At 49.5% G+C, this 27564-nt stretch overlaps 1 protein-coding gene across 2 annotated transcripts in view; it reads left to right on the forward strand.

The window, feature by feature from the left end:
* Positions 1–27564, forward strand: part of NEMF (nuclear export mediator factor) — a 453826-nt gene that overhangs the window by 221224 nt on the left and 205038 nt on the right. For both annotated transcript variants that reach the window (XM_085627010.1, XM_085627011.1), the window contains exons 13-14: positions 17216–17424; positions 25585–25776. In XM_085627010.1, the coding sequence (XP_085483136.1) occupies positions 17216–17424; positions 25585–25776 (401 nt within the window). The remainder of the gene's footprint in view (positions 1–17215; positions 17425–25584; positions 25777–27564) is intronic.

A 27564-nucleotide genomic window follows, 5' to 3' on the forward strand; every position in this document is an offset into this window, starting at 1 on the left:
GACACTGAGACGGAGCCATGCACCACCTTTTGGCACATGAGAGCTGTTTTCCAGATCCACTCCGGCGCCAGGGGCATATTCAAAAGGTGAGAAATCTGCAGGTAGATAGAGTTAGCACTAGAAAGAGCGTTAATACAGGTAAGTAACTTGTTCCTCAGTGTCAGACGTCTGATGGAAATGGACTAGCATAGGGGCATGAGGGAATTCAACCTCACAGAAGGATGAAAGAATAAAAGATTACTATTATTAAACAAAAAAATAATTCCACAATCTAATTCAGTCTGTGTTACATTCCGTTATGTGTAAGGAAAGTGTTATATTCATGCAAACATTTTCCTGTATGATTTTGTGGACCCCTCATTACGGAACTTTGGGATATAAAACTCAAAAGGAATTTTGGTTTTGAATTTTAGCCTCCAGTTCGATTATGATATCCAGTGGAGTCAGTGCCTTTTGCTGTGCTGTGTGACTCGGTCGAGTATTGAGCGTGTTATAAGTATAGTCACTCAGTCTTTGCTGTCAAGGTGTCTCAGGCTACCACCGAGTTCAGTAGATTATCAACTCACATCTTGAGACTGATTATTTATTTCCTCAGTTTGCAGTGGTGAAGGTGATGTGTCTTGATCTGTAATACGTATATGGGTTCCTATTTGAAGAGTATTTAGATATTTAGATAGATTTATTTATTTAGATTTTTATTCAATGTTGACTAAAGTTCTGTACCTTAAATTTGAGGACGAATCCTCTACCTTGAATGAAGTGCATTCAGTAATAGTTACTAGAGGCTGACGTTCTTTTTACACTTACTTCACCAGGTGGTAGGGAAATGAGGACTCCTAGTTAAAGGCGACGATTGGAAAGCCGTATTTGGAGCTGGTGGCCGAAAGGCCAAGCTGGAAGTTGGGAAAGCTCTTCTGCTCTGCAAGCCACCTTCTTTAAGCAGGAACTTTTTTGTTGAGTAGTAGCAGACTGCAAAGGTGTCCACTACCAGGGCCCGATTATGAGTTGAGAGTAAATATGTGCAGAGAATACAAGTGGCCGGAGTTACTGTTTCGGAACAGCATCTCCTCATTATTTACTCTTATTACAAGTTAAACTCCAATGAATGAGGAATAACTGTGTGGACTCGGATTTGTATGCTTGAACCATGCAGAAAACGTGTGTGGGGGCTACTGTGCATGGCAGAGTGAAAGAAGGTGGAGATACAGGTGAGCAGGGATGGGAAAATATGTTTCCTGGCTAGGGGAAGCATTAAACTGGGACTGGGAAACGGATATGGCTGCAATGCAGCCCTTTCACAAGTTGATTTTAATGGCTGTAAGAAATTGGGTTATTAGTTGATAGAGGTGGAAGCTCCACTCGTACAATAAACTCAACCATTGCCAGGGTGAACCACAAAAGTCATTAAATAAACCTGTGCTCAACCTTCTGGTAGCTGGACACAAAAGCTGTGAGACTAACATAGAGGCAATGTATAAAGTATTTATACAGCTTTAAACTGTAATAAAGTGAAAACACCACACAGTAAGAATCCCCAACCAATTTAGAAAAATAGATCACAATTTAATAAAAAAAATGACATCAAAATGACAAATATCCAGTCAGTGGAATGGTGGATCTGAGCTTTTTAAGTTTTAGGAGAAAATACTTATCACAAATTGCCACACATGGTAATCTACTCGTAGTGGACTTGGGTAGTCAGAAGCTCAGCCCAACTGTGAAGGAGCGTGGGTTGGATACAGGGACCAGGTTCATGCAACTGAAGAGTTCCCTTCTCAAGTGTGCATGAGGAGCTTCTGTTCAAGTTGATGGGGTCCGGGAGTAGTTCGCAAGGAGCAAGTAGGGTGACACGGACGGTTGCCATTGTAGCATGAAGAGCCGATCGTCCCTGGAGCATTGCGTGGCAGTCATGGCAGGCTGTTGGCAAATGGTGGCCTTAAAAAACAAATATTGTTGTAGACTTCAGACATTTTTGTCAAATTAACAATGACTTTTCATGGGACAATACATTTCTAATGAGAGGTGATAAGGTAATTCCATCTCTAAATTTAAGGAAGAAAGTTCTCGAAATTATAAAGGCCATATAGGTATAGTTAAGAAAAAAAAATTAAAACTCAGTATTTGTGGCCAGGTATTGATATTGAGATGGAAAGATTAGTGAGAGATTGCTTAGAATGCTCAAATGCTAACAAGACCATGTTAACCTTTAGATCACATCTAACCCCAGACAAGTGTCCTGATGCACCTTGGGAACGTCTGGCCGCAGATGTGGTAGGTCCAGTATTAAACCACAATAGTGAGGGATTTTATGATGTAGTCCTACTTGATTTCTTTTTTATATGGATATAATTATGTGCCCTAAAGGGATGATTCTTCAACCATCATAAAGTTCCTGGATGAAAACAATGACCACTGGCAGCTGCCACAAAGTGAGAATGTACACAAGCACACGCTAGTTGTATAAGTGGTAGACCTTCAGTCAGCGGCGGCCGCTCCATTAGGGCAGTGGAGCGCCGCCCCCCCTGCCACCACCAGTACATAAAACGATAATAAAACCGGTTTTAAACCTGTTTTATTATCATTTTATTTAAATCCCCTGGACCCACCCCCAGGACTCTGACGAGTCTTGGGGGCGGGTCCAGGTGATGACACTCCTAGTGGGGGAGTGGTGGGCACTCCCTTCACTGTGCATGAAGTGTTTGGCGGGCCATCTCATGTCGTCCAAACCCCTCATGCGCAGTGAAGCTCTCTCCAGCCTTACCTGTGTTGCTGTGGCTGGAGATAGCAGGCACAGGCTCCCAGTCTGCCTGGGAGTGCAAGTTGCCCACGCTCAGGCCAATCCTGAAGCAGTTGGCAATTGGAGGACTCCTCTACCATGCTGTAATAGTATTGGCTAATATTGCTGAAGCATCATGACATGCCCTGGGACCACTGCCAGTTCTTAAAAAATATTTTCGCACCCATTCACAAAGGGGAAGGGTTCCCCTGGGGACTCCTTCCTGTTTGCGAGTGGCTTACCACCTACTTGAAGTAGGCAGTAAACTGCAAGTGTTTTGCAACTGCAAATACAATTGCAAAACAATGGTACATATCATTCGGACTCGCTATTAAGAAGAGACACCCTTGGAATGCCCCTTCGTAATAGTGACTCGCAGGTACTATTCTGCGAATCACTGACTCGCAAAATAGCGTTTAAACATACCGCCACCCTTTTTTGCAGTAGCAAACGGGACAATTTCCCGTTTGGTACGCAAACAACGGTGAAACAGCTGGCCCTAGGAATATAATTGTAATGTTGACAGGTTATTAATTGTCACTCCATGCCATTCAAAATATTTATTACTGGCTCTCAAGGTGTCACCTTTAAGATACGTGTAATGAACAAATATCTATTTTGTGGAAATGGATTAGGGATTATTATATATATTGGCTTTAGTTACATTCTTGATTAAGTGTTTTGTTACCACGTAGCTTGTGTTGGCTGTATGTAAAGTGTTGTTATGAAAAGCCAACAATAGGGAATGGGATAAAATCAAATGAAATTAATTGCTATATTGAAGATAATAAAACGAAAAAAAATTAAGTATTGAAGAAGGCCTGTAGTTCTCCAATGATCATATGAATTGTAATAAAGAAGTGGGAAACTTTTACGAGCCCTTTTTTTTAGGTCTCGCGTGGCGTTAGCAGCGCGCATGCTCTGCTCTCGCCATTCGAGGGCTTCTTGGAATCAATACGGTTCCAGAAATTCGCTTTGTGCTCCGCCCGTGTTTCTCATTGGTGTGCCTCATTTTGCGTCACCTATTATGATAAACGTAGTGTTATTATTGCTCCAGAGGCTTTTTAGTCCCTCCTGGTTACCACTCTGTCCACTATTTTCCACGCCCACCTGGAATGGATGCTTTACTGGCGGCGTGACACACTCCCCTTCATTACTTGGTGTATGCACTTTTTTTTGGAGAAAGCGGAATGTAAACAAGCATCTGCCGTTCTGCAATTGCGACAGCTTGTTTTTAATCCCCTCAGTACATTTCTGTTATCCCTACAAAGCAGCGGTTGTGTTTCTGCTGCCTCGTTATGTAGTTTCACTCATGCTACGCACTAATGTTCAATCTGTGTATTTCCAGCGTACAAACAATTGAGATTTTCCTTGTTACTACTGTATCCTTCTTTTTGCTGATGGCTGGTTTCCAGGTTGGCTTATAGATTGGCATAGGCTGTTTTCTCTCAAACGAAAGTCTCTGCTGCTTGCCTGTAGAACTGATTATGCGAGACAATAAGATACGCGATCCTGGGGCCAAGGAATGGAATGCTTTCCTTTAAGGAACTTTTGATCTGACCGCGCTGCAGTTTTGTCAGAAAGCTGCTGCAATAACCCATTTGAAAAGGGAGCTGGTAGATTTGATGGCTTGCTGTTGACGTCACATCACTCAGGTGCAGAGCATCACTCTAGGCAGTGCACAGGCTGTCATATTAGATCTGCTTTCGCATGGCATCCATTGTGGGCTGTCAATAACATAATAGACTTTAGCCCCTTCCCCTCCTCATGCAGTCCAAGTTGTAAATACCCTCCCCCCTCAGGCAAACAGAACAGAGGTGACTTCTCTGTGCTTACTCCCTGCTGCTCCCGCTCGTCCATGCTGTTACCAGCTTTAGTTTGACTATCGGCATTCCTTATTTCCTTTGTTTTAATGATAGTCATTTATTTACATTCTATTTTTTTTTTTATTTTATGCAGTTTTACCATGCTGAGACTCGAACTGGCTTCCCGAGGTCCAAAGTCGGCAGCACGGAAGGTTATGCCACAGCGTCTCTCCTGCTGTCTGGGCATAAGGGTCCGTGTATTTAGCTGCAACTTCCTTAATTTATCTTTTCTCGCTCGCTTGAAGCGAGCTGCCGGCATCAAAGCCCACTTCCCGGGGCTGTCCTCATCTCCATTGTGACGCACTCTAACCCATCCATTCATACCAAGCTGCAGCTTCCTGATAGGCCCTGGGGGCGGGGCAATCCACCAAAGAATGTAAATCCAACTTAGATGTGTCTCTCTTTCTGTTCATCTACTTTATTGTGTAAAATTAACTATCACTCTTGGATCAGTCGTGAAATGTGTAGGTGTAATTCAGTCTGCAGCGCTGCACTCTATCTCTTTTCATCTCTTGCTGCTTAATCCCTCTCTTCTTGGTGTTCCAGAGTCGCTGCCTTTCTTGTTTAAGTTGCCTATCTAGAGGAGATAACAAGCATTTGCAATGCAATAGATCTCGCAGTTAGGCGAGTTTAAGCTATTGGCATTGTAAATTACAATGCCTTTTATTTATGTTTTTAAAAAGAAAACAAAAAGAAAATGCGTTGTTATTTGCAATGCCAATAGCTCAAACTCACATCAATGCAAGACCTGTTGCATTGTAAATGCTTGTTTTGTCGAACTGGACACCAGGTAGTCTGAGAACTCACCCTGCTGCAGGGCTGAACTAATGTCTCCTAAATTACCCCACAATTCGGGAACTTCAAAATGTACTTCTTTTCTTGTGGCAGCGCGCTCCGTTATTCAATGCCATGCCTACCCATTCTGGCGTTTGGTATTTCAGGAGTGTAACACAGGCCACTGAGGCCCCTGCAGTGCAGGAGGGCCTTAACCCCTCAGTGGATTCCTGGACTTTAAGGGGGGCTTCAGTCAGCCTAAGGCCAATGAATATCTGTGATATGAAAGAGACACAGGGGCTCCTAATCACATTCTGCAGGAGAGCGAGTCCCCATCATTTTAAGCCACTGTATAGAACCTGGGCCGGGTAGGCAGAGCCGGACCCATTAGAGGCCCGGGTCAAAACGCCATCCGGGGGCGGCGGCCCTCCCTCGCCCAACCCCCTCTGGGAATTTGCATGCGGGGGCTAAGCCAACGCAGCCAGGATTGGCCCGGGGGGCACGGACATGCACCCCCCCAATCAGGGGGCGAGCATAGGAGCCGGGGGGGGGGATAAAGAGGGAGGCAGGGGCCAGTGGAGCCACAAAACCCCCCCCTCCCCGAGCTGAGGACGAAGAAGGAGAAGGGCTCACCCGGAGACGATCAACGCGACCAGCGGCGACCATCGGGGAATTGGCGCCAAAAACACCAGCGCGTCCAAGAACTTGCAGGCTCCAGCGACTTGAAAGCCCACGCTTGCCAGGGACGCCGTCCTCAGCGGAGAGCTACACGAAGGAAGAAGATCCTGCGACCCAGGCACCGCATCGGCGCCAAGCAGCGGAAAGCGGGAAGAGCAAATCGTGACCGCGAAGGTTGCAGGGAAGGACACAGCGACCCGCAGGTGCCTGGGTGACGGAGCGGGGGTTTTTTAGCCATTACAAGTGCTACCGAGGGCCGTCGGCCACGCACACAGGAGATACAGCTATCTGCCCGCCTCTCCTCTGACATCGGCGCTTCCGGCCAGCAGGGGGAGGCGCTCTGGTGAGGGACGCGCCGTCTTAAAGGGACAGGGCCCCCATTTTTTATTTTTTTTTGCTTGGCGGCAGTTTTAAGTCGTAACAGATGGCGACCAGGAAAAGGGCTACGGAAAGGAGGAAACAACCCCCGGCCCGCTTCAGGGAGACTCAGGAGAAGACAGCCACACCGCAGACCAGAGGAAGCGAAAGGAGAGCGACCTGGATGACGACCTGCAGGACATGCTGGAGCAGGCAAGGGCTCTGGTGGCTTTGAAAGGCCGGAGTTGGGTGGACCAGCAAATCAAGGAAGGGGGCCCTGGGAATGGGAAACGGGCACGCCGGGATGCGCCAGCACCACCGCCACCAAAGAAAGCACCAAAGGGGGGGCCTGCAGCCAAAACGGCGGCCCCCCGCAGGAAAAAAGCACAATCAGGCGACAGGAGACCCCCCCCCAAGGCGACCAGGCAAGAGACCCAAGCGGCAGCAGAGCAGGCGGTCAGCTCCGATTCGGACGGGAGCAGCGACGGCGAGGGGTCTGTAGCCAGCACGGCGGCCCCCCAGGAGGGACAGCAGAAGAGCACCCGGGGTAAGCAGGGACTGCCGCAAAGCACGCAGGGGCGGAAAAAGGGTGTGGGGCCACAAAGCAGAAGGGGGCCACAGGCGGACACAGCATTACAGGGGCAGTGGCACGCGCAATCTCCCTGGCACACAGGCGCAGGACAAGGGGGACTGAGCTTTCAGGGGGAGGCTTGGCCAGAAAGGTCGATGCAAACGCCACCATGGTTGCCATGGTGGCAGTGGCCAGGAGGAGGGGTCCCGTTCCCAGGGAACGCTCTTTGGGGCACAGGGGGCTCCGCAAAGAGCCCAGCTTTAGACGGAACAGCCAACGCAGGGGCACAGGCAGTCAGGACGGAGGACCAGGGGCCCTCAGGGCTAAGCCGGGCAGGCCAGGGCGAGGGAACCAGTGCGGAGCCGGCGCAACAGGAGTGCACGGGTTCCACGGTAGGGGGGGGCTCAGCTACGACCGGGGCGGGCGAGGGCAAGCCAGCGAGCGAGTACATGCGCCCGTCCCCTAGCGACCCCCCTACGACAACAAGGTTACTGGGTCTGGCCAACCTTATCCCACTCCCAATAAAGGAGAGAATTTGGAGGAAGGAATTCATAGACATATTTTCCCTGCTGGAAGTGCGGCAGGCAGGATTAGATCTCACCACCCAAGACAAGAAAGACGAGGACAGGAGGGGCCCTAGGAAACCCAGGGTGGACAGGAGTATAGAGAACTGGCTTAAAGCCTTTAGGACACTAGCATGTGTTTTTATTGAGAAATTTCCACAAACTGCAGCATCACTGATCTTGTATGAGCAAAAGGTACACGAAGCGCAGCAGCAGTTTCAGGGGGAGGCATGGCTGCAATATGACGAGGGCTTCAGGGAAAAAATGCAGGTGTGGCCGTCAATAGGCTGGGACTGCCAAGACATGGAAGGCTATTCCAAACACATGGTGGCAGCCAGGGAAGGGGTTGGGGCAAAAGAGAGTGTTTTTCGTCCCTACGGGAGTAAGGGCAAGTTTGAAGGGCACGGAAAAGATCCCAAAGGGAGGGGCCAACCAACCACCAAGTCCACCAAGGCGTGCTGGAAGTTCGATAAAGACGAATGTAGGTGGGGTGATGCATGCAAATTCAAGCACGCTTGCGGTTCATGTGGGGGGAACCACCCTGCGATACGATGCCGGCGAACCGCAGGGCCAGCGGCAGAGAAACCAAAGGCGGCCCCTAAGAAATGAAAAGCGGGCCCCGTCAGGAGGGGCCAGGGGAGAGGGGGGCGGAGGACAGGCGCTCCCAACACCCATAAAAACAGGCAGACTGCTACACCTGCTACACAGGTACCACAAGACGGCAGATGGGAATTTACTAGCGAAGGGGTTCACTCAGGGCTTCCCAATCCCATACAACGGCCCCAGAGGCGCACGGGAGAGTAGGAACTTGAAGTCAGCCAGGGACAACCCCGAGGTAGCAAAACAAAAGGTAGCGAAGGAAGTCGCGCTGGGCCGGGTCGCGGGCCCTTTTCTCACGCCTCCACTAAAAGACATGGTAATATCCCCGCTGGGTATAGTACCCAAAAAAGAGCCAGGCAAATTCCGCTTGATTCACCATCTTTCATACCCAGAGGGGGAATCAGTCAACGATTGGTTGGAGCAGGGGGCATGCTCGGTGGCATATGCATCCGTTGACGACGCGGTGGACCTGGTTAGGCAAGAAGGGATGGGGGCCCTAATGGCCAAGTCAGATGTAGAATCAGCATTCAGACTGTTGCCAGTGCACCCAGACAGCTACCATCTGTTGGGGTTTAAATTGGAGGATGGCTATTACTACGACAGATGTCTCCCAATGGGCTGCTCGATATCCTGTGCGCACTTTGAGGCTTTCAGTAGTTTTTTGGAATGGGAGCTGGGCCAACGGGCGCCCAGGGGGGGGCGAGTACACTACCTGGATGATTTCCTGTTCGTGGGAAGGGCAGACACGGGGGATTGTGCTACTCTCCTCAATAACTTCATGGCACTGGCGCGGGAGCTAGGCATCCCGATAGCTCAGGACAAAACCGAGGGTCCCACAACGAAACTGACGTTCCTGGGGATAGAGCTAGACTCAGTGGCAGGGACATGCAAGCTGCCAGCCGAGAAAGTGGAGGGCATGCTCGGCGACATAAGGAGGTTGAAGCAACAAAGGAAGGCGACCCTGGGAGAGATACAACAGCTACTAGGGAAACTGAACTTTGCCCTAAGGGTAATTCCCGCAGGGCGGCCATTCGCCAGACGCCTGGCCTGGCTCACGAGGGGCTTAACACAGAGGCATTACAGGGTTCGCATCACACAGGGAGTGAGGGACGACCTGGGCCAATGGGAGAGTTTTCTGACGGATTTCAACGGCACCCTAATATGGCGGGCCCCCTGGGTCCCGGCTAGCGAACTGGAACTCTACACTGACGCAGCAGGGGGGTACGGCTTCGGGGCAATCTTAGGGACGGCGTGGTCGGCAGGGGAATGGCCGGAAAAATGGCACGCATCCGGGCTGACCTCAAACATATCGCTGCTAGAGCTCTTCCCCATAGTAGTAGCATTCCACATCTGGGCCCCCCAACTGGCAAATAGGCAAATCACGCTATGGTCAGACAACCACGCAGTGGTGCAGGCAATCAACACAGGAACTGCGCGTTGCCCAGCGGTAGGGACCCTCCTGCGGAAACTAGTGGGCTGCCAATTAAGAGGCAACATTGCGCTAAGGGCAAGGCACATTCAGGGTGTGGAAAACTTAGCGGCGGATGCTATTTCTCGTTTCCAGTGGGAGAAGTTCAGGAAGCTGGCCCCAGGCGCAGACAGACTGATGACCCCGATGCCAGAGGAGGCGTGGTCATGGGTGGAACCGGGTTGAAATGGTTACTGGACAATGCACTGGCCCCCAAGACCAACAGCCGTTACAGGAAGTGCTGGGAGACTTTTAGGGCCAGGGCAGGGCTAAAGAAGGGGCAATGGGCCCACAAGAAGGACATCCTGGGATTCATAGATTGGGCTTTCCGGGATGGGAAGTCAAAAACCTGGACACAGGCGCATTTAAGCGCAATAGGGCATTACACGAAGATGGCAGGGCGGGAGGACCCAACAAGGGCATTCGAGTGTCGGATGGCTATGAAAGGGTGGGGTAGGCTGCGGCGGGCACCAGGGGACGCCAGGCGCCCCATCCATTTCAAATTACTGCAAGCAATGCTAGGGACTCTGGCCGGGACATGCTCATCGCAGCACGAAATCACACTTTTCCGGGCAGCATTCGCAGTAGCATTCTTCGGGGCATACAGAGTTAGCGAGGTGGTAGCTCCGTCAGTGAGGGACTCAGGAGCAGCATGCTTACATAGAGAGGATGTAGACATGCAGAAGGAGCACATGGACATGCTGCTGCGGAGGTCCAAGACGGACCAGACAGGCAAGGGGGTATGGACCAGATTGCGGTGCACAAAGGAGGCAGAGCACTGCCCAGTTTGTCTACTAAAAAGTCACCTAGAAGGCAGCCAAGGGAGGAAGGGGCCGCTTTTTCAACACAGGGATGGGTCGTTCCTCAGCCGCTTTCAGTTCATAGCAGTTATGAGGAAGGCCCTGGACGCTCTGGGGCTTCCGGCCCGGGAGTATGGATCACACTCATTCAGAATTGGGGCGGCCACCACGGCGGCAGAGCTGGGTATGGGCGGGGGGGTAATCAAGGGGATAGGGCGTTGGGCATCCGGCGCCTACAAGCGGTACATACGCCCAACACTGTACTAAGCCCAAACCTCTCCCCCCCCCCCCCCCCCCTCCCACCTCTGGTTATTACAGGTCCGAACGCTTCGCAAAGGAAGGTGTGGATCGCGGGGCACTCTTACGTGACGCGGGCACAAAGGTGGGCAGCGGCCAGGCGGGACTTTGGCGGAATATGGCTACGGGACACCAACATTGAATGGTGGGGGCGTCCCGGGATGAAATGGGAACATCTGCTTCACACGGTGCGGGACGCGTTGCAGCGGGGTAGCAAGCCAGACGCAGTGGTGGTCCACCTAGGCGGAAACGACTTGGCAGCGATGGGGAGGAGGGCACTCCTAGAAGACATGCAGAGGGGCCTCACTGGGGTGGCACGCGACGTACGCCCCGCTGACATAATTTTTTCTGAAATCATAGCGCGGAAGGCATGGCGGGGGGCGGTTGACATAGGAGCAGTGGAGAGGTCCAGAAGAAAGCTCAATATTACTATGGCGAAGGTATGCAAGGCCAATGGCTGGGGTTTCGTCCGTCATGGTTTCATAAATCTAAGATCCCCGGGGTATCACAGCGAGGACGGAGTACACCTCACAGGGGTGAGAATGGATATGTTTCTGCTGAACATCGTTGGGGTACTAGAGCAGAGGGGTTTCATATGACAGGAAGACAAGGCAGGGGTTGGTTTGGGGGGAGCTCCCTCTGATCGAGAAACCATAGGGAGCGTGGCGGAGCTAAACTAACTAAATTACCAAACAAAAGGGACGAACTCAGGAGAAGATAGATGTGAGGCTCTCACGGGGCCCTGGGGATGCCGCACGGCAGGGGCAGTGAGCAAGCCAAAGGGCGGCACGCCGCCAGCAAAGTTTAGAGGTAATGCTCTCTCATGACCCTTGGGATGCCTCACGGCAGGGGCTCAGAAGGAGACAAAAAGCAAAGGACCCAATAGCAAGAAACTAGAGCAGATGCGCAAGAGAAGGCCCTTGGGATGCCAGCCGGCAGGGACCTCGGGGCGAGGGGAGGACCCACGAAAGGGCACAGGGCGAGCGGGACGGCACTTGCAGCCCGGGCAGGTCCAAACGGAGACCCGCCAAAATCGGTAGCAAGCTGAAGCCTAGACCCGGAAGCACAGAACGCAGAAAGGGTCCCCTCCTCGCCTAGGCGATTGCTAGAAATGGGTCAAGGACAATAACAATGCAGCATGTACATAACCACGATCAATGTGATACAAATGTGTAAGTTGTTATCATGCTAATAAAACTGCGACCTTTTCAGGCACCCAAGAAAGTTGTCAGTGGTGTTTTAGGGGAGCAGACTGGGGAGGCGGGGAGGGGCGACTCGCCACCTGGAGGGGGTTAGAACCTGGGCCGGGTAGGCAGAGCCGGACCCATTAGAGGCCCGGGTCAAAACGCCATCCGGGGGCGGCGGCCCTCCCTCGCCCAACCCCCTCTGGGAATTTGCATGCGGGGGCTAAGCCAACGCAGCCAGGATTGGCCCGGGGGGCACGGACATGCACCCCCCCAATCAGGGGGCGAGCATAGGAGCCGGGGGGGGGGATAAAGAGGGAGGCAGGGGCCAGTGGAGCCACAAAACCCCCCCCTCCCCGAGCTGAGGACGAAGAAGGAGAAGCCCACCCACCCACACCTAAGAGTCGGGCGTCGCAGCTGCACGGTGGAGGGTAGCGGAGCTAAACTAACTAAATTACCAAACAAAAGGGACGAACTCAGGAGAAGATAGATGTGAGGCTCTCACGGGGCCCTGGGGATGCCGCACGGCAGGGGCAGTGAGCAAGCCAAAGGGCGGCACGCCGCCAGCAAAGTTTAGAGGTAATGCTCTCTCATGACCCTTGGGATGCCTCACGGCAGGGGCTCAGAAGGAGACAAAAAGCAAAGGACCCAATAGCAAGAAACTAGAGCAGATGCGCAAGAGAAGGCCCTTGGGATGCCAGCCGGCAGGGACCTCGGGGCGAGGGGAGGACCCACGAAAGGGCACAGGGCGAGCGGGACGGCACTTGCAGCCCGGGCAGGTCCAAACGGAGACCCGCCAAAATCGGTAGCAAGCTGAAGCCTAGACCCGGAAGCACAGAACGCAGAAAGGGTCCCCTCCTCGCCTAGGCGATTGCTAGAAATGGGTCAAGGACAATAACAATGCAGCATGTACATAACCACGATCAATGTGATACAAATGTGTAAGTTGTTATCATGCTAATAAAACTGCGACCTTTTCAGGCACCCAAGAAAGTTGTCAGTGGTGTTTTAGGGGAGCAGACTGGGGAGGCGGGGAGGGGCGACTCGCCACCTGGAGGGGGTTAGAACCTGGGCCGGGTAGGCAGAGCCGGACCCATTAGAGGCCCGGGTCAAAACGCCATCCGGGGGCGGCGGCCCTCCCTCGCCCAACCCCCTCTGGGAATTTGCATGCGGGGGCTAAGCCAACGCAGCCAGGATTGGCCCGGGGGGCACGGACATGCACCCCCCCAATCAGGGGGCGAGCATAGGAGCCGGGGGGGGGGATAAAGAGGGAGGCAGGGGCCAGTGGAGCCACAAAACCCCCCCCTCCCCGAGCTGAGGACGAAGAAGGAGAAGCCCACCCACCCACACCTAAGAGTCGGGCGTCGCAGCTGCACGGTGGAGGGTAGCGGAGCTAAACTAACTAAATTACCAAACAAAAGGGACGAACTCAGGAGAAGATAGATGTGAGGCTCTCACGGGGCCCTGGGGATGCCGCACGGCAGGGGCAGTGAGCAAGCCAAAGGGCGGCACGCCGCCAGCAAAGTTTAGAGGTAATGCTCTCTCATGACCCTTGGGATGCCTCACGGCAGGGGCTCAGAAGGAGACAAAAAGCAAAGGACCCAATAGCAAGAAACTAGAGCAGATGCGCAAGAGAAGGCCCTTGGGATGCCAGCCGGCAGGGACCTCGGGGCGAGGGGAGGACCCACGAAAGGGCACAGGGCGAGCGGGACGGCACTTGCAGCCCGGGCAGGTCCAAACGGAGACCCGCCAAAATCGGTAGCAAGCTGAAGCCTAGACCCGGAAGCACAGAACGCAGAAAGGGTCCCCTCCTCGCCTAGGCGATTGCTAGAAATGGGTCAAGGACAATAACAATGCAGCATGTACATAACCACGATCAATGTGATACAAATGTGTAAGTTGTTATCATGCTAATAAAACTGCGACCTTTTCAGGCACCCAAGAAAGTTGTCAGTGGTGTTTTAGGGGAGCAGACTGGGGAGGCGGGGAGGGGCGACTCGCCACCTGGAGGGGGTTTGACAGTTGGCAAGAGGGTTTCTGATATAATTAAACTGCTACTATTATGGCATTTAAAAGTAGTGACGGGACTAAATGATTTGCTGACGCCGCAACAAACGTTCAGCCTCTTGATATGCCCAATGTTACTTTTCACGAATGAATTCCCTCGTATATTTCACATTACCATTCTCTCCCATCTCACCCCCCAAAGCCTCAGCCTTCACCCCCCCCTTCATGAGTCATCCCACATCTGTTGTGGCAGCAAAAGTTGTTTACAATTGTGGAAATAAAACAAAGGCTCGGCTGACAATTAAATGTTCTTTTAAAGACCTGTGAAATAGTGAGATGAGGCTGAATTAAGGTGTCGGGGTTCTGTCCAGCCCACAGCGCTCAAGGATGAGGTGTGTGCCCTGGAAGCGGCATCGGCCCAGGCTGAGACACACAACGGGGAGGGGGGCTCAAGCCCTTTCAGCTCTGTGGGCGTTTCGCGCCAGTGTTCAACGCATTACAAAACTCTGAAAGAAATAAAAGCTTATGTCCGAGATTCTTGGTTGTATTGAATCCCATTATCATGGACTTTCTAATGCCCTGTTACGTTAGTTCCCAAACAAAGACAAGCTTCAAAATTGTATTTTTTTTTAAACCGTCACATCTGTCTCTAAGTACGAATTATTTTTTAAACCGTCACATCTGTCTCTAAGTACGAATTATTTTCAGAGCTCAGAGACAATTGGAAGTGTTTTATGTTATTGTTACAGAAACTAGGTACTACTATATTCGGACACATTATTGGGATGGGTACCTGTTGGAGTGAGGTAGGTGCCATTCCAAACAAACCCAAACCGCGCCTATCTTCTAGCACCGTGGTACTCCTAGACGGCCCGGGGGCCGCCTGCGGCCCAGCAGGCCTTCATTGGCGGCCCACGGATCTTGCAGTTTCCACGGCCGGCAGTAAACACAGAAGATGACTGCAGGAGCATGCGTATTAAATAGGTATTCACTACATATGTCCCTGCGGTCATCTTCCGTGTTTACTGCTGGCCTCTTGGACGTCAGGGCACCGTCGGAAAGCTTCCCAAAAGGCCCGTTAAAAGTCCGCTGTAAGCGCTTTCACAGCTGACTTTTAAAAGAGCCTTTTGGGAAGCTTCCTGTTTGGTCAGAGACAGATAGAGGCAGAGACCTAGACAGATAGAGACAGAGACGGATAGAAACAGACAGAGACAGGGAGACAGACCGAGAGAGAGACAGATAGAGACAGGGACAGACAGATAGAGACAGAGACAGATAGAAACAAATGCAGATAGAGACAGAAATGAGACAGATAGAGACAGAGCTAGAGACAGTGACAGATGGAGACAGTGACAGATGAGACCGAGACGGATGGAGACAGAGCCAGATAGAGATAGAGACAGATAGAGATAGACAGAGACAGACAAACAGAGACAGACACACACAGAGGCAGATGTAGACCGAGACAGATGGAGACAGAGACAGATAGAGACAGACGGACATAGAGACAGACAGAGACAGATAGAGACAGACGGACATAGAGACAGACAGAGACAGATAGAGACAGACAAGGACATACAGAGACAGGGATAGAGACCGATATAGATGGAGACAGAGAGATATAGATGGAGACAGAAAAAGATAGATGGAGACAGAGACAGATAGAGAGAGAGAGGGATGGATAGATAGATAGATAGATAGATAGATAGATAGATAGATAGATAGATAGATAGATAGATAGATAGATAGATAGATAGATAGATAGATAGATAGATAGATAGATAGATAGATAGATAGATGTGTGTATGCCGGGTCTGGTGGCTCAGTGGACGAATGCGTCCGCTGCAGGGGCCTGTGTTGAACATCATGGTCAAAGGTTTTTTTTTTCCTTTTTTTTTCTCTAACCCCGTCCCCCTCCCTCACTGACCCACCGCCCCTGCCGGAGCGGCTCTCGGCCACAAATCACACTGTAAATTTGGCACCGAGAGAAAGTTTGTGAGTACCCATATCTAGCATATGTAACTACAGATCCATTTGCAGAACCGGCTCTTGGGTGATGTGATCGGTGCCTCTGCATCGGGCGCTGACTTTGGGTGGGGCGTGTTCTGATGTACAATATGGTTTTAAAAGCACCTGCTGCTGCTTTCCTTGCCTCCCGCAATTTTCAGGCAACTTTAAAAATGTCAAGATAACTCTGGTGATTGATGGACCTTTTGCAGAGAGATCGGAGTTTTGGTTAGTGGAAGTTTTGACTCATTATAAAGTACTGCAGGAGGTTAATATTCCTGCTGAAAAGCACATGTACCATGCACATCCCAAAATGCATACAATGTAAATAGGTCAGTGGGTTACTGATTCTATCAGAGAGCATCTTTTGTTAATTGCCGTTTGTAAGTTTAAATCCTAATATAGAACAGTGAGCTATTTACTGTCATCAAAGAGCTGCATGCAAACTGCAAGGAATAGGTTAGAAAATTATGATTTTTCCCCCTAGTTTTTTATTATCCTAATGTCGCAAAAAGGGTTCACTTGGGTAGAAATCAATGTTCAGTGAATTACAAAAAAAAGTTGGAAATTTCCTCAAGATGTAGACATAAGCCTACAAGACTACCATTCAGACCTCATTTTTAAGATTCAGCCCCTACACATTATTGTATACTCATTTTAAAAAACACTTATGGGTGCAATTGAAAAAGTATGTCTGGCACTTCAGAGCACCTATGTTTTTTTTTTCTATCACACATATCTTCCTAAATGAATTGCACAAAAGAATCATTTGTGAAATTGAGACAAATGTATAATAACATGAAGTTCATTAGAGTGAAACCATTCTCAGTCCTCTATCACCATGGATTTGAAGGTAATCTTTTTGCCTATGGGAGCCACTGCAAATTCGCCAATACCAAATGTTCTCATGACTTTAATGAGGCATGATTACAACTATTTAGCGCTGCTCAAAATGAAATCTATTACCAACAGCTAGATCTCTCCTATTTGCAGCTGTTTCAGTAGACCCTGCATTGACCAATCATGAGTTCCTATTTTTCCAGAAATTTAGAATCCTCTGGCTGGGTGGTTGTTTTAATAATAGTGGATATGGTGCTCAGGTAATAAAGAGAATACCTTCTTCTGATCTTAATTTCCACTCATTCACAAGTCTTGAAAATGAGTTTAATGCCTAAGGTGTAAGTCCTCTACTCTTTGTGGAAGCAGCTTTAACTAACATATTGAAGCTCTAAGTATCAGTAAGTTCTTTTGTTTTTTTTGTATTAAAGGAAGTTGATAAAGTTAAAGGAGAACTCATTGAGATGAACCTGGATATCGTTGACAAAGCTATCCAAGTGGTACGCAGTGCCTTAGCCAACCAGATTGACTGGGCTGAAATTGGTATAATTGTAAAAGAGGCCCAAGTGCAAGGGGACCCAGTTGCCCTGGCAATCAAAGAGTTAAAGTTACAGACAAATCACATCACAATGCTGCTAAAGTAAGTATACATTTACAGTCTACTTGCAAACTTTAATTCTGCCTTGCTGTCTTTGATCTTTTGAACATTTAAAGTGGAGTAAGTATATTTGGGTTGGCAGCACAGTATGATCAGTTTATTGTTAGTGTCTCATCACCTTTTCAGAATGGCTATTAGTGTCCAGTATTCATTAGGATAGCACTCGTTTGTGGTATGAGTTGTTTTATGATTGCTGATTACCATCTCTGGGATGTACAGGCTTTCGCCTAATTGGAAGACGATTCATGCATGTCACTTACATGAGGTGGCTAGGTGTAGGCCAAGTTTTGGTGCGGAGCAAGCCCGGGGTCCCAAAAAGAAATATAAAGCCACAAAGAAATATAAAAACTATTTAGCAATCTTTTTTTTTTTTTTTTTTTTTTTTTTTTTGAAACCGTTTATTGCAGTTCGTAAAAGTTACAGGTATGGGCCTACAACCATCCGGCCGGCCGCTAGAATGACAAAAACATATTGCACACATACAGTAAAAGTCTCTAGGCAGTGCAGAGCAGTGAAACAGGAGTAATCAATGGTGCAGGCCACACAGCTCCAAGCCCACAGTACGGTTCCCTTTTCTTGAAACAAAACAACACCAAAAAACCACACCCGCAAGGCAACCCGCGATCCAAAATAACAGCACGTGCTCCATAAGTGGGGGATCCAAACCAGCAGCAGAACTCTGGAGAGGGGAATGGGAATAGATCAGGGACTGGGGGACCGCGCGCCCGCGGCTGAGGGAGGGGGGCCGTCTAGGGAGACGGAGCAGGCGAGGCAGCCGGTAGCAGTGGTGGCTCACAAATACCCCCGCGGTAGGCGTTCCAGGGGCCCCAGAGTTTCACCCACGCCCCAGGCTTACCTCTCGCCACATACACCACCTTTTCACGAAACATACACCAATCCATATGCTCTTTCCAGGCCGACACCGCAGGGGGCCTCTGGGATCCCCACAATTGAGCAATGTCGCGCTTGGCTATCATGTATCCCAGAGTCACCCACCGCGTCTGCGGGACCGAATAGTCATTCGGTTCCCATACATTCAGCAAGCATCTCCTCGCTTCAGGCAGCAGCGCAACACGCGTCACCACCCGCAGGACCTCATGCACACCACGCCAGAATCGCTCCACCTTCGGGCACTCCCACAGTATATGCATGAAAGTCGCCAACGCACCACAGCCACGCTTACACATTCCGTCACCAGCAAAACCCATACGCAGAAGCCTTGGCCCCGTCACGTAAACCCGGTGAAGGATCTTGAGCTGGACGAAACGAAGGCGAGCCGGGATGGCCACCTCTTTCGGAGAGGCCACCGCGGAAATCCAATCCTCATCGTCCAGCTCCAGCCCGTCGGCAACCCAAGCCTCGCGGAGATTAGTCAGCAGGCACGATCTATCGTTGATCAGTTTTTTGTATATGAGGGAGATCGTGCTGTCCGGGACATGGCCATCTAGGACTCTGTCCTCCAGGGGGGAAGACTCCGGAATGGATGCGACATCCGGGAAGACGGAGCCCAGCGCATGGCGGACCTGTAGGTACCGAAAGTACTCACTGCCCTGCAGCTGGAACTCCGCCTGCAGCGTCTCAAAAGTTTTGAATCCCCCCCTCGTCCAGAGATCTCCCACCGTGCTGATTCCGATCGTGTCCCACTTCTCGAAGCCCTTCGACGTCCACAGGGAGCCCAACCTCTCAGACGCATACAGCGGTGACGCCCGGGTCAAACGGTCCTTCCACCCCATAGCTGCATTAGCCGCGTGCCAGACACGCACCATGACACGCGTCGGTCCCGTCAAACGGGAGTCGGGCGCGCCCACGTAGAGCGCTCGATTGTAATCGCCACCGGGCAGGAGCATCTTATCCATCTCAAATGCCGGGTTCAAGGCGGGCCCGTAAAGGCCATGATTAATTGCAGCTAGTTGGGAGGCCCAGTAATACCGTTTAATGTCAGGGAGGGCGACCCCCCCATCGTACCACGGGAGCGTCAATTTAGCCAGAGCAATGCGCGGCCTCCCGTCCCAGAACAGGCGCCGCTGGAGGCCCTCCACCTCACGGAAATAGCGTGCCGGGACCAAGTCCATAGTATTCTGGAGGGCGTAGAGGAAGCGTGGCAGGGACATCATTTTAAACAAGGCCGCTCGGCCGAGCGGCGAGAGCGGCAGACGCCGCCAGCGCACCACGTCCTCCCTCAAACGCCGGAGGGGGGGTAACAAATTCCGCTCATAGCGGGCCTCCGGGTCAAGAGTGATATAGATACCCAGGTACCGAAAACCTTGGGAGGCAATCTGGATCGGACAGTCCCGTGGTAAGGCCGGAGCCTCCCCGGAAAGCACATATACACAGGATTTCGCCCAGTTGATGACCAGGCCTGAGTTGCGACCGAATGAACGCAAAACATCAACCAGGACGATCAGTGATTTACGCGGGGAGGCGAGATACAGAAGGATATCGTCAGCATAGAGGGACACACGGTCCTCATGCTCGGGGGTCCAGCGGAGACCACGGATAGAAGGGTGCCACCGCAGCCACTCCGCCAGGGGCTCCAGGGCCAGGGCAAACAGGAGAGGCGACAGGGGGCAGCCCTGTCGCGTACCCCTCCCCAGCGCGAATGGGGCCGAGACTCGCCCATTCACTACCACCTGCGCCAATGGGCCCGAATATAGCAATTTGACCCAGCTAATGAAACCCGGGCCAAACCCGAATTTTGCCAGCATCGCCCAGATGTATGGCCATTCAAGCGTATCAAACGCCATGGTGGCGTCCAAGGACGCCAAGATGGCCGGCTCCCGCACAAATGGGACACGCGCGAGCACCCCGTGCAAGCGCCGCAGATTGAGCGCCGTGTTGCGGTGCGGTATAAAGCCAGATTGGTCTTGGTGGACCAAATCGCCCACCACGCCAACCAACCTGTTGGCCAACACCTTGGCGAGGATTTTGGGCTCCGCGTTCAAAAGCGAAATCGGCCTATAGGATGTGACCCGTTCACGGGGCCTCCCCTCCTTGTGGATCACCACAATTGTGGCTAGACGCTGGTCCGGCGGGAGGGAACCCCGCGAGTGGGCCGCCAGGAACATCCCGCGCAGGTGGGGCGCCAACACATCCGGGCGTAGCTTGTAGAGCTCGATGGGAATACCATTGGGGCCCATGGCCTTGCCGGATGCAACCGAGCGAATAGCCAAGGCAATTTCGTCCGAGGTGGGAGGGGCGTCCAGCGAATCCCTGTCCTCCACCGTTAGGGAGGGCAGTGCGATGTCCCGAAGCAGGGCATGGGAGTCTGCCTCCGAGCAGGGGGAAACCGGGGAGTAGACTTCGCGGAAATAATCCGCGAAGCAGGAGACAATGGCTTCCGGCTCAGTGACACACGCACCATCAACACTCTCAATCAAAGGCACCACACGGCTCGCTCTCTCCCTCTTATCCAACCACGCAATCAATTTGCCAGCCTTATCACCCACATCATACAATCGCCCCTGCTGCTCTCTACTGAGGCCCCTGGCCGCCTCCGTACTATTTAGCAATCTTGTATGTTCTTGAATGAAGATGATGAATAAAGCAGGTACATATAAGACATCAAGCCCTCCTTAAAACAGTTAGAGAAAGGAGTCCAATGCAAAACAAGCAATCCAATTGGAATCCAGCTGCAAAAAAAGAGGAGCAAAAAGCGGGGACAAGAATTGAGGTGGCATGCTGTACAAAATAATGATGAACTGGGATGCGACCCTGAAAAATGATCAGCGGCTGAGATGAATTCAGGCATTTCACCCATAACTTTTTTTATATACTTCGCCATTTTGGAAAGAGACACACATAAAGATAACCATGTCTGCCTCCTCAGGATCGTGGTTTTTCATCATCATCAGAAAAAGTAGTTTGACATCTCTTTCTTTATGATCTTGCAAGCTCCGACCTTCTCTGTCGGTGTTGATCACTGACTACAGTACACCCATCAGCTTGACCATAACCAGAGAAACACCACTGCCTTCTGGGCCTCATAGACACGTATCCCTGAAGTTCTTTGTTAAGGTAGTTAGACTGCCATACAGTGCAAAACTTTAACAATTTAGCAAAGTCTCATCTCATGGCCCAACAAGATATTGAAACATTCTGATTTTCATTGGTGATCATCGTTTTAACCGCTCTACCCTTTTCATCTGTGACTAAAGGCCTGGCTTTTGTGTGTGTAACATACTGTATTCGAATCCCCAAACTACAGCCATCTCCTGGAGTGAGCAGTGACTGCTTGCTCAAAATACTGTGGTATTCATATCCTACAAATGATCTGACCAGAGTTTATGATCGCCTCTAGCACAGCTACTGCACAGCAATCTCTAGCTTGCTAAAGACTTAGAGGAATTGCCTCTTACTTCATGAAATAAATATATATATGTATTGTCCATGTTCTGCATACCATGTTGGCCAAAAAGAAGATAACTGTCATTCATCTGAAAAAAAGGAAAGAATTAAAAGCTTAATTAGACGAACAAAGTGATTTATTTTGATTTGCTAGCTTTTTTGGAACACGTTTATTTTATAGGTAATAATCAAATGAGCTCCAAAAAAACATGCTGAACTTTTTGTTTGTAAAAGCAAATGGCTTATCTCCCATCCCCTATAAACTACGTTTAGGAATGCTAGAATGCCAGTCTTGGATTAAAGTTTTTTGGTAGCCTGAATTAATTTTTTTGTAACTAACAATCCAATGGAGTAATATATATGAAGAGTATGCATTGTCTGTTTCTTATATGCTGCCTCCAGAAAAAAAAAATCAATCTCTGTTGCAGTGTTTTTATTGTTACATGCGAAACACAAGGATTTTACCATAACATTTATTCTACAAAAAATAAGTTACATGTAGCGCACATAGAAACTTCACAAATGCAAGTTTGTGCAAACTAATGTGCTATGCTGTACATTGAGAATGGCACAGTTTGGCCACAGATGTGTAGGCATGAAGTCTTTAGTAGTAATTTGACTTCTGAGATGCTGGTATAGGTGAGGTGTAGTCAGCCATATATGTTGCAGGTGCTCCTGAGCGGCTGCCCGTTCTGTATCAGAGCTAAAAGTGCACGCTGATGTGTCTGAAATAATCCCAGCATAAGTGTCCATCAGTCATCGGTCATTTGAGCCTCCTTGGCCAGTGGAAGGCCTTTAGAGCTTTGGTGGAATCAGTCAGGTTTGAGCCGTTCATCTAGAAGGCCAGTAGGGCTCTGGTGAGGGATGCGGTATTCTAGGTGAACTGTGAGTCCCCCATGCCTGAAACATCTGTGTGTGCTATGCAGTTAAAAGTACTAGAAAGAAAAGTAGTGCAAATGTATACTTAGTCATATGGTGAACCAGAGCAGGCTGTAGGTGTGGGTATAGAATCAGTTACATTATATGACTTGGGAACACTAATTTATTTGGCAAGTCAGATCATTTGTAGCAGTTCCAGCCATTCCTGCTAACTATAGGCTGATCTCCTTACTGTCTGCCTAGCCAACATTTTAGAAAAACAGGCGAATTAACAGCTCTCTGGTTTTTGGGAAGTATACAATTTGCTACACCCAAGTCAGTCAGGCTTTAGAGCCCAATGTTGTACTGAAACGGCAATGGTGGACAAATCAGGACATTTTAGAGGAACTCTGAATGCCAGGGGAGTTGCTGTATTGATCATGCTTGACTTAGCAGCATTTGACACTGTCCCTCATCCGATACTGCTGGATCGTCTTCAGGCCATTGGAGTAACAGGGCAAGCCTTGGACTGGATAACGTCATTTCTAGATAAGAGGAGTCTATAAGTTTGGATTTCTCCATGCTCCACTAGCTCATGTGATGTGCTGATGGAATTTAATCTATATCTTACCCCTCTGCTCAACCAGCAGAAAATTTGGGAGCAAAAGTGATCTCCTACGGGGACGATACACAACTGCTTTTGTCCTAGGACAAAGGAGTAGAGTTACAGGGAACACTGGTTAAAACCTGCCTTACAGCTGTTCCTCACCGGTTAGCAACTGCTCAACTTAAATGCAATGAAGAGGAAACAGAAATGTTCTTCTTCTGTAAGATTCCACCAGATTTCTGGCAAACTTTTTGGCCAGATGATGCCTCTCCCACAGGACCCCAGAAAGACTCCATTAAAAATCCGGGTCTTAAATTTGATATCAGACTGTCCTTTAATCCTCAAGTAAAAGCATTGGCATGCACCTTTTTTCGGGATTATGAGGTCCCTAAAGAAATGTCTGCTTCTATTTCCTTCTCAGCAAAAAAATTGGTCATTCAGATGCTGATAACATCCGGAATAGATTTTGGTAATGCATTATACCTTGGTCTACTGAGGTACCCGATTAACAGATCCAAGTTATCCAAAATGCGGCAGTCGGTCTCCCTCTAAATATTCCTATGAGAACACGGATCTCACCTTACTTAAGGACACTGTATTGGCTGCCCATCAGGGATAGAGTCACATTCAAGGCTCTTGTGTTAGTGCATGCTGCCCTATTTCAATTGGGGGCCTCTTACCGCAGAGCCAGATTTGTTTTTACTAATCCTATGAAACAGTTGAGATCTGCCAACAGATTGTTGACAGAGATCCCCAGGATTCAGCATGCAAGAGTGGGAGGATGGTCTCTATCGTATCTGGGCTCGGTAGCCTGGAATCCGCTTCCTCTGGAGCTGCGGGCGATGAGCGATGCTGCAGTGTTTAAGAAGAAACTTAAAATGTGGTTTTTGTGCAGGCCTAATGTCTCTGTTCATCTTCCATTCACTCTGCTTCGCCCCAGAGCACTCCTTGGAGTAGCTGTGTCCTATAAATTGCCATCATCATCATCATTTGTAGATGCAGAAAACCAATGTATACTTACATTCACAAAATATTTGTAGACAATATTCTGGTTATGATATTTTCAAAGTACAATATTTTGTGCTTGATGTTTTGATTTCCTTACAATGAATATTTGTTTTTAACGTAGTGCTCTTCCTTTAGCCTCTCTTCACAGGTTTATGTTACACGTTATATCCTAAAACCAGCCCAATTTCTTATTGTCTCTGATAAAGTTAGAATGGGCTTTAGCTCCACTGCTTTCAAACTTTTCCTTTTATTTTTACCAGCCTCTTTTGGCCATTGTCTTAGTGAGAATCCTGCCACCTTCAATCAGGTTTTTGTATTTAGGTGCAAGAGGGTATATTTTAACCAGTGCAGACTTTCCAGTTAACTCTTCAATGCCCATTTTTGTTTTTCCCTCTTGTGTCCGCTGCAGCTAGCTCCATCACAGCCCTCCCCTCTATGTTGCACTTTATCCCTCCTCCCCTTCCGTGTCTTATGCCTCACAACATGCCCAGTATTTCCTGCTCTGCGCCTTTTTTCCTGCCATCACATCTGTCTCCTTGCTTTTAGCCATTGTTTCTGCCATCAATTCTTTCTCTATGTGCCCGTCCTTCCCTCCACTTCCAGCTCTCCTTCCTCCCTGGCCGACTCACCCCAGCCACTGGTTCCACGTCCTTGCCTCCCTGCTCTCCGTTCTTCTTTCCCCTGGCATTGCTTCCACTTGCCGTGGAGCTCTTCAGCCTTCTCTTTGCTGACATTGCTTTGGCCTCCCCGTTTCTCTATTACACACCAACCCTTTGTAAGCCTCATCTCTTCCCCATCCTCACTCCCTATCTTTCTATCCTCCCCACCATCGCTTTCACCTCCACACTTCCAATATTTATTCCTCCTCCCCAGTGTCCTCTTCCCTGCCATTGTTTCGCCTCTATGCTCCCCTTGCCCCCACCACCACTTCTTGCACCATGCCTCCTGCACTTATTTGTCTGACGTCTAGCTTTAATGTGCTAGCTATGTGCTTCCATGAGTTGGCAGATTAAACCCAGACCTGAAGCTTTGCCAATGCTTGTGTAATATTGCATTCTAGGGACCTAATGTGCCCCAGTACCTATTCATTAAATATAAATGCGCTTGCTTCATCTTGAGGCAATGTAGGAAATGTATAGTATTTAAATAATGTATTCATACTTTGTACCTTACGCAAAAGTGGGCAGGCTTTCCAGCACATTGCTTGATTTTCCTTTGGAGCAGGTGTTATCCAGATGTCCTTTTCAAATTCTTACACTTTTGTCAACGGCAAGTGTAACAAAGACATAAATAAATCTAATAGTGTATTTTGTTTTATTTTATAGAAACCCTTACACTTTATCAGAGGAAGAGGAGGAGGATGTGGAGATCAAGGTTGATACGGAGGAAGAAGTAGATGATGCTAAAGGGAAGAAGAAGAAAAATAAAAACAAACAACTTCAGAAAAAACCTCAAAAAAACAAACCATTAATTATCGATATTGACCTCAGTTTATCTGCATATGCCAATGCCAAAAGGTAAGCCTGTTTAATAATGTCAGCTATGGAATGTTAATATGTATGTGTATGTGTTTATATTGCACAATTATAGCTGGATATCTGCAGAACAATGAGCATGCTATGGGAACTCTGGATACAATTCATGATCTTCCTCCTCACAATAGAAAGTTCCTTTTAAGCAGAGATGTAGTGCTTCATGGACAGATTGGGAGTCATTTCTGTTTAAAAGTGCAGGAAAACACAAGATAGTCTGTTATTGAATGTGTTTGTGTTTCAGATCCTGACTCCGTAGATTGAGGTCTGTTTCTGATGGATACTTCTACCCACAGATCACTCACCTTGTACATTCCCACCAGCACCAGAATGGATTAGTTGATTTTTCTCAGTCTAGTTTCTGCATGCCGCTAGATGGCATTGTGCAACTCCATGTCAACTTTGTCTCACCCCACATGTGATCCAGGAGCCACATATAATTCAATCAATCAATCAGGCGTTTGTTAAGCGCGACTACTCACCTGTAAGGGTCTCAAGGCGCTGGGTGGGGGGGTGGGGTTAGCAGGCTCCAGTCCATCAAGGGGGGGAGGTATCTGTCTGTCAAAGAGCCAGGTTTTGAGGTTTCTTGCGAAGATGGGGTGCGATGTTTTCTGTCTGAGGTGGAGCGGCAGGGCGTTCCAGGCTCGGGCTGTGAGGAAGGAGAAGGAGCAGCCCGTAGGGTCCTCTTGGGTGTGTGGAATTTGAGTTGGCTGTTCAGGTATGCTGGTCCGGTGTCGTGGAGGGCCTTGTGGGCGTGGGTGAGCATCTTGAAGGTGACTCTAGCTTCGATGGGTTGCCAGTGGTGTGTGCGCAGGTTCTTGGAGATGTGGCAGTGTCTTGGCAGGTCGAGGACCAGTCTTGCGGTGGCGTTCTGGATTTTCTGTAGCTTGTGGGTGAGGTTTTTGTTTATTCCGGTGTAGAGTGCGTTGCCGTAGTCCAGTCTACTGGTGACCAGGGCGTGAGTGATGGTCTTTCTGTGTTCGAGGGGGATCCATTTGAAGGTCTTGCATGGGAGGCGGAAGCAGTAGGACGAGACTGAGTTGATCTGGCGTTCCATTTTGAGCTCGGAGTCCAGGATGATTTCCAGGTTGCGTGCGTGGTCCATGGGGGTGGACAGGCTTCCGAGGGCGGGGGGCCACTAGGTGCCGTTCCATGCGTCGGGGTTTGGGCTGAGTACTTCTGTTTTGTTGGTATTTAGTTGTAGGCAGCTGTTTTTCATCCATTTGGCGACGGCTTCCATGCCTTCTCGAAAATTGTGTCTGGCGGTATTGGGTTCGTTGGATGAGGATGAGTTGGGTGTCGTCTGCGTATGACACAATGTTGAGTCCATAGGTTCTGACGATGGGGGTGAGCAGAGCCATGTAGACGTTGAAGAGTGTAGGGCTGCACACTGATGTCCGTTAACTTATTTCCTTACTTTGGACGTGGATGCTGAACTCGCTCTCAAAATTGTGTTTCTTCTTTTGATGAATTTTCTTCCAACAGTGTGCAAGGGAACATGTCTCTTCTGAAGACTACAGGGTTTAAACCTTGTAGGGTCTATCACCAGCAGATATCTGCGATTGACCCCTACGAGGTATGTCTATGCTGCCTTGAGTCCTTGCACAACACCAAGTCTTGCAGCGACTATTCCCAGGTGAATCTCAATTAAATCTGGAACCGCAAAGTCAAGATCTACGTTGCCGAACACCTTTGAAATGCACATAATGGTCAATCCCTATCAAAGTTGACTCAGCTGTTCCCCCATTCATTATGCTATTCCCACAAAAGACT

The sequence above is a fragment of the Triturus cristatus genome, chromosome 9 (genome assembly GCF_964204655.1).
Source record: "Triturus cristatus chromosome 9, aTriCri1.1, whole genome shotgun sequence".
In the NCBI taxonomy this organism is placed as follows: Eukaryota; Metazoa; Chordata; class Amphibia; order Caudata; family Salamandridae; genus Triturus; species Triturus cristatus.